At 40.6% G+C, this 15,027-nt stretch overlaps 1 protein-coding gene across 1 annotated transcript in view; it reads left to right on the top strand.

Annotated features, from left to right (window-relative positions):
- Positions 1 to 15,027, top strand: part of dnah9l (dynein, axonemal, heavy polypeptide 9 like) — a 38,918-nt gene that overhangs the window by 17,800 nt on the left and 6,091 nt on the right. Inside the window, exons 37-73 of the mRNA XM_030751332.1 lie at positions 22 to 165; positions 277 to 415; positions 1,131 to 1,223; positions 1,849 to 2,043; positions 2,891 to 2,968; positions 3,116 to 3,248; positions 3,576 to 3,703; positions 3,921 to 4,069; positions 4,167 to 4,317; positions 4,463 to 4,594; positions 4,684 to 4,857; positions 4,972 to 5,176; positions 5,562 to 5,727; positions 5,840 to 5,942; positions 6,256 to 6,393; positions 6,518 to 6,619; positions 6,949 to 7,110; positions 7,278 to 7,361; positions 7,706 to 7,815; positions 7,949 to 8,111; positions 8,235 to 8,358; positions 8,483 to 8,625; positions 8,714 to 8,875; positions 9,170 to 9,229; positions 9,313 to 9,486; positions 9,555 to 9,701; positions 9,924 to 10,037; positions 10,233 to 10,376; positions 11,136 to 11,318; positions 11,476 to 11,481; positions 11,647 to 11,748; positions 11,868 to 12,002; positions 12,841 to 13,014; positions 13,154 to 13,286; positions 13,427 to 13,529; positions 13,716 to 13,838; positions 14,540 to 14,744. Of these exons, the coding sequence (XP_030607192.1) occupies positions 22 to 165; positions 277 to 415; positions 1,131 to 1,223; positions 1,849 to 2,043; positions 2,891 to 2,968; positions 3,116 to 3,248; positions 3,576 to 3,703; positions 3,921 to 4,069; positions 4,167 to 4,317; positions 4,463 to 4,594; positions 4,684 to 4,857; positions 4,972 to 5,176; positions 5,562 to 5,727; positions 5,840 to 5,942; positions 6,256 to 6,393; positions 6,518 to 6,619; positions 6,949 to 7,110; positions 7,278 to 7,361; positions 7,706 to 7,815; positions 7,949 to 8,111; positions 8,235 to 8,358; positions 8,483 to 8,625; positions 8,714 to 8,875; positions 9,170 to 9,229; positions 9,313 to 9,486; positions 9,555 to 9,701; positions 9,924 to 10,037; positions 10,233 to 10,376; positions 11,136 to 11,318; positions 11,476 to 11,481; positions 11,647 to 11,748; positions 11,868 to 12,002; positions 12,841 to 13,014; positions 13,154 to 13,286; positions 13,427 to 13,529; positions 13,716 to 13,838; positions 14,540 to 14,744 (4,981 nt within the window). The remainder of the gene's footprint in view (positions 1 to 21; positions 166 to 276; positions 416 to 1,130; positions 1,224 to 1,848; positions 2,044 to 2,890; positions 2,969 to 3,115; positions 3,249 to 3,575; positions 3,704 to 3,920; positions 4,070 to 4,166; positions 4,318 to 4,462; positions 4,595 to 4,683; positions 4,858 to 4,971; positions 5,177 to 5,561; positions 5,728 to 5,839; positions 5,943 to 6,255; positions 6,394 to 6,517; positions 6,620 to 6,948; positions 7,111 to 7,277; positions 7,362 to 7,705; positions 7,816 to 7,948; positions 8,112 to 8,234; positions 8,359 to 8,482; positions 8,626 to 8,713; positions 8,876 to 9,169; positions 9,230 to 9,312; positions 9,487 to 9,554; positions 9,702 to 9,923; positions 10,038 to 10,232; positions 10,377 to 11,135; positions 11,319 to 11,475; positions 11,482 to 11,646; positions 11,749 to 11,867; positions 12,003 to 12,840; positions 13,015 to 13,153; positions 13,287 to 13,426; positions 13,530 to 13,715; positions 13,839 to 14,539; positions 14,745 to 15,027) is intronic.

Here is a 15,027-nt window from a genome sequence, read left to right as displayed (position 1 = left end):
CCTCTGAGCATCCATTAACAGTCTGTGTTTGCTGTTGTGTATATGTAGGTTTCATTTTCTGGGGGAGGAGATTGAGCTGAAGCCAACAGTAGGAATCTTCATCACTTTGAACCCAGGTTATGCTGGGAGAGCAGAGCTCCCGGAGAACCTCAAGGCTCTATTCAGGTCTGATATGATGAGATGAAGAGGGGCCTTTATGGTGCAATGAATAAATGTCAGAGATTAGTATTAGTATTAATAATTAGTATATTATTGGCTAATTTGCTAAATTCTCAGGCCCTGTGCGATGGTGATCCCAGACTTTGAACTCATCTGTGAGATTATGTTGGTGGCTGAAGGATTCATAGATGCGCGGCTGCTGGCGCGCAAATTCATCAGTCTCTACACACTTTGTAAAGAGCTGCTATCCAAACAAGTACGTACATATAACCAATTTGTCAGGACATTGACTAAACTGTGAATGCTGGTGCTGTTTTAGGAGACTGTTAAAAGAAAGCGATGTGAGGAATAGAAATTTTATTTCCCTGTCAGCATTCTTACAGCGATCAGCTTTTGTTCCACCTTTTATTATAATGCAAAGGAATAGCGCCATAACAGCTTCTCTGACTTTGAAATGTTGGAGTTTCATTTTTCAGATTCTAGTTTTGTGTCTAGCTGTGAAGATTAATCACCAGAAACTTCTTATTTATAATCCAGGTTATCTGTGTGTGGTATAGTGAATATAGTATATGAACAAAAAAAAACTATTTTTGCTTATACTGTGTGGAGTTCTTTGTTCTGAGCTTTGTGACTGCACAAAAAATATAAGGCCCTTTTGCTGTAGTTTAGTTCTCAGCTTAATTTATGTGTGAGAAACTGGCTGTTTGTGTCCCACTGATATAACAAACAAAAACATTTAAATAGCACATATTGCTATGCTTGTTTAGTAAGTTTTAGATAGATAGATAGATAGATAGATAGATAGATAGATAGATAGATAGATAGATAGATAGATAGATAGATAGATAGATAGATAGATAGATAGATAGATAGATAGATAGATAGATAGATAGATAGATAGATAGATAGATAGATAGATAGATAGATAGATAGATAGAACTTACCATTTTACAGCTATTTTTTTTTCTCAGGATCATTATGATTGGGGTTTACGGGCTATCAAATCAGTCCTGGTTGTGGCCGGATCTCTGAAGAGGGAGGACCGTAGCAGACCTGAAGAACAGGTGTGTATCCCTGTCATAAATCAGCTGTGTGGCAGGCAGAGTAGGACCCAAATGACCAGAAATGAACAGAAGAAGACTTAGACAGTATATACACACACCAGGGAATTAGGAAGCTGGGGAAACACCAGGGAACATGGCTGAAACTCACTGGGGAAACAAGACAAAGGAAGCAAAACTAAACACAGCACACAAGAGTCAAGATACTATCCAAATAAGACAGGAAGTAACTCAAACTGAGACACAGATGCAAACATCTGAACTTGACCAAAGACAGAAACATAAACAACCAGGGAGACAAGATGGACTTCACACAAGCAAGGCTAAGGATAAAACACTGAGATGAGACCAGGACAGGTTGGACACAGAGGGGAACTAGCACCGTCAAACAAGGAATCAAGGACTAGAAGTAAAGATAAACTCAGCAGCAGCACTGGAAAATAATAATATACTCAGAGAACTAGAAATAGAACCAGAACATAAATCACTCTTTGTGATCACCAATGAAAGTTGCGGTTCACACTGAAGTGTCTCAGCTCTCATGGATACAAACGAATTTTCTTTCCAGAAAGTTTATCAGGAATTGCCATGTGGCATCAAAACTGTGAGGCCATTTTTTCCTCTGCAGGTGCTGATGCGGGCTCTCAGGGACTTCAACCTGCCTAAGATCGTGACCAGTGATGTTCCCATCTTCCTTGGGTTGATCAGTGACCTCTTTCCACAGCTGGATGTGCCCAGGAAGAGAGACCCAAAGCTAGAAAATGCTGTTCGCCAGTCCGTCAGTGAGCTGCGTCTGCAGCCGGAGGAAAATTTCATACTTAAGGTGCTGCTTTGTTTTAGCATATGCTATAGTTACAGTCTCTAAGATTTAATTCCTGATTTATATGGTAAGACCATTAATTACTGGTTTTAACAGTGAATGTAGTTTAAAACATGTCACTGAATTCTCAGGAAAACAAAACAAACTGTTGTTATACAGTAATAAAAAAGTGAGGGGGTTATTGTCCTTTTTCCATCATTCTGTGAGCAACCGTGATGTGGTTTTATACACGCCTGGCATGAGTCTGCAAACAGGAGAGCACAGTGAAAGGACCTGTTACCCCACTGTGAAGTTGGGAGTTGTGGAGCCTGTCACCTGCAGCTCTTCATCAAACAGCTCACTGTGGTTGCTCCTTTTCCCATTATTCTCTGCAAAATACTGCAGGGAATAATGGGATACAGACATCCAGTTCATAAAACTTCATATATATATATATATATTTAGCTTAAATTGATGTGCCATATACATATCACTTCACTAACACATTCATTTAAGCTAATGAAGACTTAGTTCTGAGTTGATCATTTTAACTTGGGGGAATGCATAATTCCCACAGGAGGATAAATGAACACCTACACATAGGTTTGTGCTTTGTAAAATACATTTGATAAAGTAAAGTTAATACTGTGATTCCATTGCCACGGCAAGAGCACAGGCAGATGTATGTTAGCCTATCTGTCAACACAAAAACTAAAATAAATTTTATTAGGTGAAGCATGTGCAGAGAAATACTCCAGTCAATTTTAGTTGGATAAGTTATTTTTTTTAATTATAAGATGAGACATCTCTTTGAGTTAACTTGCAATATTTTACAATATATTTTCATGTTAATGTGAGTCCATGTTTGCAGGTGACCCAGTTGGAGGAGCTGCTGGCTGTCAGACATTCTGTGTTTATAGTAGGTGGACCGGGTACTGGAAAGAGCCAGGTTAACTAAACTACTGTACATTTCAAAACAGAGACTGTGCTTGTATTTTGGAAAACAGTGTCTGTGTAATCCAACTCCTTATAGCCAAAATCTGTCTAAACATATCGACTAAAGACATTTATATAAATTATCTCTTTTACGTACTAGATCTTGAAGACCCTCTATCGGACCTATGCAAACATGAAGATGAAGCCCATATGGAATGATATTAATCCTAAAGCTGTTACTACAGATGAGTTGTTTGGATACCTGCACCCTGCTACCAGAGAGTGGAAGGATGGTGAGAAGCTTGGGGATTATACAAGAGAATTAATGTGCAATAAATGATGATCAAGAGAACCAGTTTTTCCTCCAGAATTTGGGTCACTGTCAAGTCTGATTTATTTTGGTGCCAAGACCATAATTTATTCCAAAGCCTCTCCTCAGAAATAATTAGTAAGTTAATGTACTTTTTCTATTTCACAGTCCGCTCCTGTTTCAGTAAATTTACTTCACAATTTTGCTTTAATACAACATATGATGCCCTAGTGATAGTTTAGTGTTGGAAAAAAAACGTAAACAAAGTGAATTTATGATTGTTTGTGTTTCTGTTTATTTGTTTTTATAGGTCTGTTCTCTTCTACCATGAGAGAGCTGACCTCAGTGGGCCATGATGGACCCAAATGGATTGTTCTGGATGGGGATATTGACCCTATGTGGATCGAGTCACTCAACACAGTCATGGATGACAATAAGGCAAGAGATCATCTCTGTTTACAGTTTCCTAATGCTACATTTGTGTCTTTCATCTAGGAGTTTGAATATGTCATTTTCTTTGCATTAACTTACCCAAATTCCACATGAGTAAGTGATGTGTATGTACATTTCTGCCACTGCCAGTCACTAGCCGCTATTTTTATTTTTGAACCAGTGCCTAAGCTCCACTGCTTCTGGTTTTCCCTTTACTGTCCAGGTTTTGACTCTCGCCAGTAACGAGAGGATCGGTTTGTCCTCCTCCATGCGTCTACTCTTTGAAATCTCACATCTGAAAGCTGCTACTCCAGCTACAGTGTCGAGGGCAGGAATACTCTATGTCAACCCACAGGACCTGGGCTGGAGCTCGTAAGACACACACACAGCGCGTAAATCATGGAGTCGTTCATTTGATTTTTCTGAAGTTCTGTTTTGGTTAGCAGTGCTGCCTTTGCTGTGTTCTCAGTTATGTGACAAGTTGGATAGACACCCGACAAGCACAGTCAGAGCGAGCCAACCTCACTATTTTGTTTGACAAGTATGTGCCATATTGTCTGGAACAAGTCCGCTGCAACCTGAAAACCATCACACCCATCCCAGAAAACAGCATGGTGCAGGTACATGTATGTTTTTATGGATATCACCTGCAGCCCGCAGAGCTGCTGTATATTTAAGGAGCATTAAAGAGCTCTTTTCTATTATCAGACATGATACTAGCTATTGTTCAGTCACCTGTAGCATTCCTGTGTTTTGCTTGATCAGACTTTGTGCTCGTTGTTGGACTGCCTGCTGATTGAGGACAACACTCCAGCCGATTCTCCCAGAGAACTCTATGAGATCTACTTTGTCTTTGCCTGCGTCTGGGCTTTTGGAGGGGCTCTCTTTCAGGATCATGTGTGTATCTAACTCCTAATTCTGGTATTTTGCACTACAGATATTTCACATTATTATACCACGTAACAACAATGTTTTTACCTTTTTAGCTCAGTGACTACCGTGCTGATTTTAGCCGCTGGTGGTCCAAAGAGATGAGAGCCGTAAAGTTTCCTTCACAGGGGACTGTCTTTGACTATTTCATTGACCCTGAGACCAAAAAGTTTACTCCGTGGAGTGAGAAGATGGTGCCATTTGAGCTGGAGCCTGATATTCCATTACAGGTGTGTGATTGTACTAATGAATGTGTGTGGATGTCTACTGCAGGCAAAAAGTTCCTGCACATTGTAACACGCTGTATTAGATCTCTCAGTGCCGTCATCCAACGTCTGTTTCAGACGCTGCTCGTGCACACTCCAGAAACCATCTGCCTCACGTACTTCATGGACCTTCTGCTTCAGAGAGGCAAACCTATCATGTTAGTGGGCAATGCAGGAGTGGGCAAGACCATTCTGGTGTCTGATAAAGTCAGTAAGCTGAAGGAGGATTACATGGTGGCAAAAGTCCCCTTCAACTACTACACCACATCTGCTATGCTGCAGCGTAAGAACCTCTGAAATGAGCATACACAAACAGTTGTGTGACAGAGTGAAAGCACAGTGAATTTAGGTGTTGATTTCTTGACTGCTGTATCTACTAAATTACTGCTTCTTTATTGTTTGATGAGGATAACTCACCAAAATATTTTTATATCCAATAAATGGCATATTAATTTTATTAATGTATGAAGTGTTGCTGCATTTGCCTATTCATACTTGTTGAATTGCACGGCCTTCATCGAATCATCACACTTGTTATTCTGCAATTTATCTTCATTTATTCTTTTTCAAATTGCAATTCAGATTTTCAGTCAGCCTGTGAGTTTCTGTGAAGACCGTTGTCAGTTTGTCATTTTCTTCTATTGTCTCATGTATTAAACGGGCTCCAGGTGTCTTGGAGAAACCTCTAGAGAAGAAAGCTGGTCGTAAATTTGGTCCTCCCACTGCCAAGAGACTTATCTACTTCATAGATGACCTCAACATGCCTGAGGTGGATGTTTATGGGACTGTCCAGCCACACACACTCATCCGCCAGCATCTTGACTACAGCCACTGGTAAAACAAGATAGACATGCATATTCATACTGCTTTCATACTGGCAGACTGTACTCAGCTGTTACGCAGAATTTGGTGGTTTGGTTGAATCTTAACAAACAGAACTTTTTAGGTATGACAGACAGCGGTTGGTTTTGAAAGAAATCCATAACTGCCAGTACATCACCTGTATGAACCCAACAGCTGGAAGCTTCTCTATCAACCCCAGATTACAGGTACTGCTGGGCATGCACACACATTTGTAAGTTTTTTAGTCTATACTGTATTGTTCCAAAAATATTAGTATCAAGATTACTCCATCTACTGAAACTATGTTCAATCACTATGATTTAAATCTTAATGCTGTTAAATATTTATTTAGAATGATTAGTATACAGTGGAACCATGTTTGTGCTTGCAAAAGATAATCAGATAATCACACTGTTTGGTTCATAAAAAGATTTTAGAGGCTGTTCCTAATGTAACTTTCTCAGTATGAGTGGGGCCACAGATACCTGACGGTAAAATATTTTTCTCTCTCCGTTTCAGAGACATTTCTCAGTGTTTGCAGTGCATTTCCCCAGTGCTGATGCACTAGCTACGATCTTCTCCAGCATCTTGTCAGCTCACTTCCTTCAGGGAGGATTTAGCTACGGGGTCTCTCGCTCAGTTGGAACTCTCATACAGGTGTTGTACACTTATGACATTCATTCACAATAAAACCTGGCTTGCTCTGTTTTTCTCATGCTTCCACATTGATACAACATTTATCTGTTTCTCTGTGTCACTATCTTTGCTTCTCCTCAAACAGGCAGCTATCTGCCTGCACCAGAAAATTAGCCAGAACTTTCTTCCTACAGCCATTCGCTTCCACTATATCTTCAACTTGCGAGACCTTTCCAACATATTTCAGGTAATGCAGTTTGTGCAGCCATCCTAAATAACAGTAAAACACAAAAACACAGCTGAAAGGATCACAGTGTTTACTTCTATTAAAGATCAGTTTCTTGAGTGGATTAAACTCATGCTGTTCACTTTTTTTCACTCATTGTAGCAAATACGAAAACATCATATGGATGAGTTAACAAGGCTGTTATCAGTGGAGGCTTATTAAAAAAACTCAGCCTTTGGAGATACCTGGATTCTAGTTGTGTTAGAAATGTTGATCAATATGAAAAACTCCTGGTGTCAATAGTAATCTCATGGTATAGTTATTTAATTATTGATACATCTTGTGTGTAGGGCATCCTATTTGCCTTGCCAGAGAGTATCCGTTACCCCATGGACCTGGTTCACCTGTGGCTTCATGAGAGCTCCAGGGTCTACTCAGACAAACTGATGGAGGAAAAAGATGTAGAACTCTTCAATAAAATCCTGTTGGACACTGGCAAGAGATATTTTGAAGTAAGACACAGGGGAATTTAAAATTCAACCTCAATTTTTAAAATATTTGAAACATGTACAGCACTGAGCAACAAATGTTTTTATCAGTCATTTTTTTCTAAACATTAAAGTCTGCAATATGTTCAGTATTTTATTGCTTGTTCTTCTCTTTCTGCCAATTTCTTCAGGGAATGGATGAGGCCATCTTTATCCACCAGCCTTTGGTGTACTGCCACTTTTCCCAGGGAGTGGGAGAGCCTCGCTATCACCAGGTTTGGCACATTCACACACACACAAGCTTAAAATAAAAAGTTAAGAATGTAATAAAATACTTTATGTGAGTTTAATTATTCAATAAATTGAATCAGTTTAGTTAATTGTTGGTATTGTAGTTTGCATATTTAGTGACCCTGTGGCACAGATTCTGCTGCCATATCTGCTCTGTCAGAAACAAAATAACAATGAATGTCATTAGCAAAAAGATTTCCTTTCTTTTTATATGCGTATGGTATCTTAATTTCATTATATATGGAATTTACATTTACACAGTGGTTTGGGCACTGCTGCTTTCCTCAAAAGAGACAAGTTTATTTGTTTATTTTTCCTTTTTTGTCAGGCTTCAGACTGGGAGAAGCTCCAGAAGACACTGGCTGATGCTCTGGAGCATTATAATGAGTTGCATGCCGTCATGGACTTGGTACTGTTTGAAGAGGCGATCCAGCATGTGTAAGAAACACACACAGACACGTGTATACTAACTACAGACAGATGCATACAAACGTGGACAAAAAATCATTTACAGAGCAAAAGTAAACCACAGACACGCAAAACACACCATCAGTTCTGTGTTTGTGCCCAGGTGTCGTATCAGTCGTATCCTGGAGGCCCCCTATGGTAACGCCCTGCTGGTTGGGGTCGGGGGCAGCGGGAAGCAGAGTCTGTGTCGACTGGCTGCCTTCCTCAGCATGCTGGAAGTTTTCCAGATCACGCTGAGGAAAGGTTACGGAATCAGTGACCTCAAGGTAATTATGCATTTGCACATGCAAATCATCAGGACTGATTACTCCTGTAATTCGTATCTGATCTGTTTGAATGATTTGAGATATTTTTCCCTTCTTCATGTTTGCTGCAACCCTCATCTGCAGAGTGATATTGCTGCGTTGTATATAAAGGTGGGGGTAAAGAACATTGGGACAGTGTTTCTTCATACAGATGCCCAGATTCCAGATGAACGCTTCCTGGTGCTCATCAACGACATGCTGGCCTCAGGTTGGGCTAAACAGGCTGTATCAGAGCAGCGTTATGGATTTGAATAGATAGCAGAGAAAGCTTATTTTGTCACATAGACCAGGAAGAACAAATACACACTGAGCTTGCATTGTTTGCATTTTAGGGGATATTCCAGACCTTTTTAATGATGAAGACGCAGATATGATTGTTACATCAATGCGTATGGAGCTGAGGGGATTAGGACTCATAGATACCAGAGACAACTGCTGGAGCTTTTTCATCGAAAGAATACGAAGACAGCTCAAGGTCTATAATACAAACCAAGTAGCAGCCATGATATAATCATACCATATTCTTCATACCAAATCCTTCTACCACCCTTTCTGTCCTCCAGGTCGTCTTATGTTTCTCTCCAGTTGGATTCACACTGAGGACACGTGCACGGAAGTTTCCAGCTCTAGTAAATTGTACTGCCATAGACTGGTTCCACTCCTGGCCTCAGCTTGCTCTGCAGTCCGTCAGCTCCACTTTCATAGAGAAAATACCTGGACTGGAGGTAACAACGACTTCACTTCTGAAGAATCAAAATGTTTACGTGCAAAGTAACCAGTTGTCTGTGATACTGCCTGAAGCTGCAATTTAACCTTGAATATGATTTAAAATTTCTAACACTGATGCTGATCATACAAGTGTTCTTTACATGTTATGCCAATAAATATCATAAATAGGAGCTAAAATAACTATTAACGTAAACATTCTCATTTTTATTCACATACATCTATATGAATAACTAAATAAGAAAATGGTTCTTACTCTTTTATGAATCCGTGTGTGGGTTCATATTGCACAGCCAAATGTGAGGGCATCAATCAGTGAGTTCATCTCGTATGCGCACACAAGTGTCAATGAGGTAAGAGCTACTGCAGAGCACTGTGAGCGATAACCCCTCTTGATATCTTCTTTGATATGATATGTTGTGAATATACTATACAGGTGAGTGTCAAGTACCAGCAGAATGAGAAGCACTTCAACTACACCACACCAAAGAGTTTCCTAGAATTTATGAAGCTGTATGACAACCTGCTGAGAAAGAAACGCACAGAGCTGACTGAAAAGATGGAAAGATTAGAGAATGGACTTCAGAAACTGCAAACTACCGCGTCACAGGTCAGGGAAGAAAAAACAACACATTGCACCAATGTATGCAAAGGTTTGGCATGTTTCTTTATTTTCAGGTGGAGGATCTCAAAGCCAAGTTGGCGGTGCAGGAGGTCGAGCTGTGGCAGAGAAACACAGATATTGAAGCCCTCATTGCTAAAATAGGACAACAGACAGACAAGCTCAACCAAGAGAGAGCTGTAGCTGATGCTGAGGAGCACAGGGTAAGAGTGGGATTCTAGGGCCTCTCAAGCAGCAAAATACTCGACTTAAATTGCTGTATTTTCTGCACATTTTGAGGTTCATTTTAAACCACTTTGTGAAGGAGAGGGTCATCAGAGTAGAGAGGGCAGAGGAGTAATAACACAGGACAGAAATAAGCCAAACTTGCAACAATCCATTCATAGCACGTGAATGAACACATTTTGATTTTTGTGATTGTTCAGGTGGCAGCAATCCAAGCTGAAGTGACCAAACAGCAACAGGAGACTGAAGAGGACCTGGCCAAGGCTGAACCTGCCCTACAGGCAGCCAACACAGCTCTCAATACACTGAACAGAGTAAAGTGCTTGCACACACATTAATACAGGAATCCTAATGCTTTAAGTGCATTTGATTTGCTTTATTTTATTTCATTCAATTTATTTTATGAGTCCACTGCAAGCATAAAAGAAATGTAATAAGGCTGTCTCCGTCTCAGCCCCCTGAATAAAAGCGTGAGTGTCTGTGTATTCGTGTGCATCTGTTTGATCTAGTTAAACCTGACAGAGCTGAGGACGTTTCCCAACCCTCCAGCCATTGTCACCAACGTCTCAGCAGCTGTTCTAGTGCTACTGGCGCCTCAAGGCCGAATCCCCAAAGATCGCAGCTGGAAGGCATCCAAGGTGGTCATGAGCAAGGTGATGTTTTATTGTGAGCTCTTTTGGTGTTCCTTCATTTAATGGTTGTGGGCTTCATGTGGGCTTCCTCCCACAGTCCAAAGTAAATATTTGTTAGGTTGCATGTCTGAACTGGTCGTAGGTGTGAATGTGAGCAGGAATGGTTGTCTGTCTCCCTGTGTTGGCCATATTGGGTCAGCTCAGATAGGTGCAGTCCCCCTGTGGACATGAATTGAATGCTATTACAAAAATAAATGGATGGATACATAAAGCAAAAAAAAAACAACTCTCTAATCCATTTTCTTCTGCTTATACTTCTCAGGGTCGCGGGGCCTCTAATCAGAGATAAAAAATGTTGTACATTTAAAACATGACCTTCTCTTTTATTGTTCATCCTTGCACCGCATGGTTTTTGCTATGTGACAACTTGTACTTTTAAATCTGATTTGCTGATTCTTGATGAACCCATTCATATTTCATCTTTTATAACATAGTTTTCCATCATATTTTTTTATAACCCCTTTATCCTGTGTTGCTGGTACTGCCTTGGCCCAAACAGTCTCTTTTTTTTAAAGAGATGTTTAACCTCAGTGAGGCGCTGTGCTGTGATGAGGAATGTAATGCATAAAACAAGGTTCATACCCCGAAGCTGTGAATTTTTAGTTAATTATGCTTCTCGACTCCTGCTCGTGATTTAGAATTCAAAACAGCTGCAAAATATTTTTTTGTAAGTATGGACATGGACACCATTTGCTCTAGCATCTACCTTTGCATGTCCAGGTGGATGACTTCCTGCAGGCTCTGGTAAACTTTGACAAAGAGCGCATCCCCGAGGCCACGGTCAAGTGTGTGAGAGACGAGTACCTCAGTGACCCAGAGTTCAACCCCGAATTCGTACGACAGAAATCCTCTGCTGCCGCGGGCCTCTGTGCATGGGTGATCAACATCATCCGCTTCCATGAGGTACACATACTGTATAACCTATCTGCCATATATATTTAGTGTCACCTGAGCTAATCCATTGTGCGATGGGATTTTTTTTTCTGTGTACAACACTTTGAGGTTGTTGTTTGATTTGGTTTATTACCTTTCTCTCCAAAACTTGTGCTGCCTCGGATAGATTTTTGTAAGTCTCTTCTCTTTGATCTTGGTTTTTGTGAGGGTTGTGTAATATTGGGCGAATTTGTTGATGAATATGAGCAGTAATCTTTTATTTTGTATTCATACAATGCATTAAAACAAAGGTAATACTGTAATTTAGTTTCAGAAGTAAGCGTGTGCTTGTTTCCAGGTCCTCTGCGAGGTAGAGATGAAGAGAATGTGCCTGACTCAGGCTAATGCTGATTTGGCTGAGGCTGCTGAGAAACTAGAGGCCCTCCGGAAAAAACTAGCCGTACGTCTGTTTAGACTGAACAGGCTGGGTTATTTGGTGTTTGGCAACAAAGTGAATTGGTTATTTGCGAATGCCAAAATGTGTAATAGTTTTGTCTGTTCCCTTCTCTCCTTTCTCAGGAGCTAGATAGTAGTCTAGAAATTCTGAAAATAGCATTTGAGAAAGCCACATCAGAGAAACTTCGCTTTCAGGAAGAGGTCAACCGCACAAACAAGACAATAGAGTTAGCCAATCGGCTGGTCAAAGGACTAGAGGTGAGTATACAGTACTATGCAAAAGTCATTTCTTTATAGTTTGCTTGAAAAATGAGAAATTGATTCATTTTTTAAAAGACACACTGCACACCATTCTGGTATGCCAGGTTTTCAGCTCACACCTCTTTGAGAGTTACATTGTTGGTGCATTAATGCAATTTTATATCTGTCTTTAGCATTTTTCATAGATTCAACTAAAGAAATTGGAACAAATTATGTGTTTTTTTTTTTAACTGGCTGCTAATAACAAAGAGCCTAAAAATTCTATTTAAATTAGGAGTAAGTTAGGAGTCTTCTTCGTGCTTGAGTGATTCATAGGTCAGTGTGAAGGGGCTTCACAAACAAAAAAGTTCCTCTAAAAGTGGTCAGGTACAAGACCTGGACTGAACATATCTTGAAAGTATCCTATTATATCTACTCTGCTAGACATGTTATATCGGCCTTGTTGTCTGTTTTATTATTTGTTTATTTATTTATTCATATGTTTGTTAATTTGTCCCTTCTTATCTGTAAAAGGTGCTACTGGAACTTTAATTTCCCTGAAGGAATCTTGCTAAAGGCATTATTAAACTTTAATCTAATCTAATCTAATCTAAAAAGCAGCCAATGTCTAAATAAAAACTTTGAAAGACCTTCGGAAAACCTTGGAACTTCTGCTCAAGACCACTTTTAAAAATTAAAAGAAAATGTGGTTCCTTGGAAATAAAATATAAAGAAATGAGAGGTGGCTCTGACTTTTTAACAGTACTGTAACAGCCAGTCTGCTTTATTATTCAGGGAATAGCAAGCTGTTCTCCATCTGTTACCAAGAACAACTGTATCTGTGTGTGCGTTTCAGAGTGAGAATGTGCGTTGGGCTCACTCAGTTGCTCAGTACCACGAGCAGGAGGAAACGCTCTGTGGGGACGTCCTCCTAACCGCAGCCTTCATCTCTTATGCCGGATCCTTCTCAAAGAAGTACAGGAAAGAGCTGCTGGATAATCTCTGGATGCCGTTTCTACGCAGCCAGAAGGTTACAGTCTTAAACAGCAATATATTGTCCTACAGTTTTCCTTCTGCAAATGCAGTTTTTCCCTCAGTAAACTTTCCACAACAGCTAGGTTGTGTGTCTTACTCTTCTATGAGCACACACCTCTGCTTCTTTCTATCAGATCCCCATTCCCATGACAGAGGGCTTGGATCCAGTGTCGATGTTGACCGATGATGCAATGGTTGCCCAGTGGAACAATGAAGGCTTACCAGGAGACAAAATGTCTACCCAGAATGCTACCATACTTACTAACTGTGAGTGGATTTTTTTCCACTTAACTCATCACCTTAGAGTAGTGGCTACTGACTATTTATAACAAGCATTACAAATACTACAATACTAGGCTTTCTTCTTGGCAAATCTCCATGTGCACATAATGAGTTTATTGTTGCAGGTGAGCGCTGGCCTCTCCTTATCGACCCTCAGCTGCAGGGCATCAAATGGATCAAGAGTCGCTATGGTAACAGCCTCAAGGTTGTCAGTCTGGGGCAGAGGGGGTGAGTGTTGCCTTTGTTGATGCTTGCTTGAGACTTCCACCATACCCGAAATGCTGTAATATATAGGGCATATATGCGGCTTGAGGAAGTGCAAATTTGTTTAGCAGCAATCAAATGAACACATTAACTAATAGCAATGCTATTATTTTTACATTTTTCATCCATTAATGTTTAATGTTTTTCCAGATATGTAGATGTTATAGAACAGGCTGTAGTGGCAGGGGAAACGGTCCTCATCGAGAACCTTGAGGAGACCATTGATCCCGTTATTGACCCCCTCCTGGGTCGACACACAATCAAGAAGGGCAGGTAACACGCAGAAATACTGGCATGAAATTTTTCTCCTTTCTGCAGATGTGATAAGAAAATTTAATTGGAAATAGTTGTTGGGTGTTTTTCCTTTTGTTTTTTGTTTTTTTAACAATTCCCCAAACAAACATGCCAAACAAAACTGTAATATTTTGTTGTAGATGAAACATGATTTAGACAAGGACCACAATTTAATCAAATTTTACATATTTGTTTTAAAATGAACACATACGCAGAGCTGATTCATCACATCAGAAATGTATTGAACTATGTTCAGTTCTGTGCGTATGGTGTTGTGAACCTTTCAATTCATGTTTATCTGTTGAAAGCAGAGGAGGTGGGGTAGGGGTTAGGGATGGGATGGGATGTAAGGCGCAGAAGGAAGACATAGAGGGTACAGTCAGAAAGAGAAAAAGGGATAGGAAGTTTGAGGGGGAGGATGGTAGAGAGTGGGTAAAGACAGGAGGATAGGAAGGGGGTGAGGAAAAGGATAGGGGCAGGGTCTTACAAGGTGGAGTAAAAGGTAGGTGGGGAGGTGGGGGGAGAAGGTAGGAAGGAGGGAAACAGGTCGGGGTGGAGTGTAAATAGGTAAGGATCTCATAACCTATACACTACTTTTTTGACAATGCCCCTTTTACATGTATAAGAGAGCGAGTTCATGACATCCACCCTCTTCCTCTTTCTTGGTCTTGCTGCTACAGTTGTATAAAGGTTGGAGACAAAGAGTGTTTCTTCCACCCAGACTTCAGATTGATTCTCCACACTAAGCTGGCCAATCCTCACTACAAGCCAGAGATTCAAGCCCAGACCACCCTCATTAATTTTACAGTGACCAGGGATGGACTGGAGGACCAGCTCCTGGCCCAGGTGGTGAATCAAGAGAGACCAGACCTTGAGCAGCTCAAGGTTGGTTGGATCAGTTGGTGGATTTCTCTGTCGCTGCATCTATCTTTTTTTTTGTACCGCCTATTTGGCTCCAGGTCACAAGACCTGTCGTCTAAGCAGAGACGTTTAACCCTCCCTCTCCCCAACCACTGCCTTTTGCTTCTCCAGGAGGACAACATGCATTCTTAAGCCAGCTCTCTCTTTACTGTTGCTGTATCAATCTGTCTGGCAGTCTCCCTCTAAATTGTCCCATTTGTGTACAAGACCCCAAGGTTCTCGAACTCTTACACTTCAAGCAGCAACT

This window comes from Archocentrus centrarchus, chromosome 17, assembly GCF_007364275.1.
Source record: "Archocentrus centrarchus isolate MPI-CPG fArcCen1 chromosome 17, fArcCen1, whole genome shotgun sequence".
Classification (NCBI taxonomy): Eukaryota; Metazoa; Chordata; class Actinopteri; order Cichliformes; family Cichlidae; genus Archocentrus; species Archocentrus centrarchus.
This window is presented reverse-complemented; position numbering and strand designations above follow the sequence as displayed.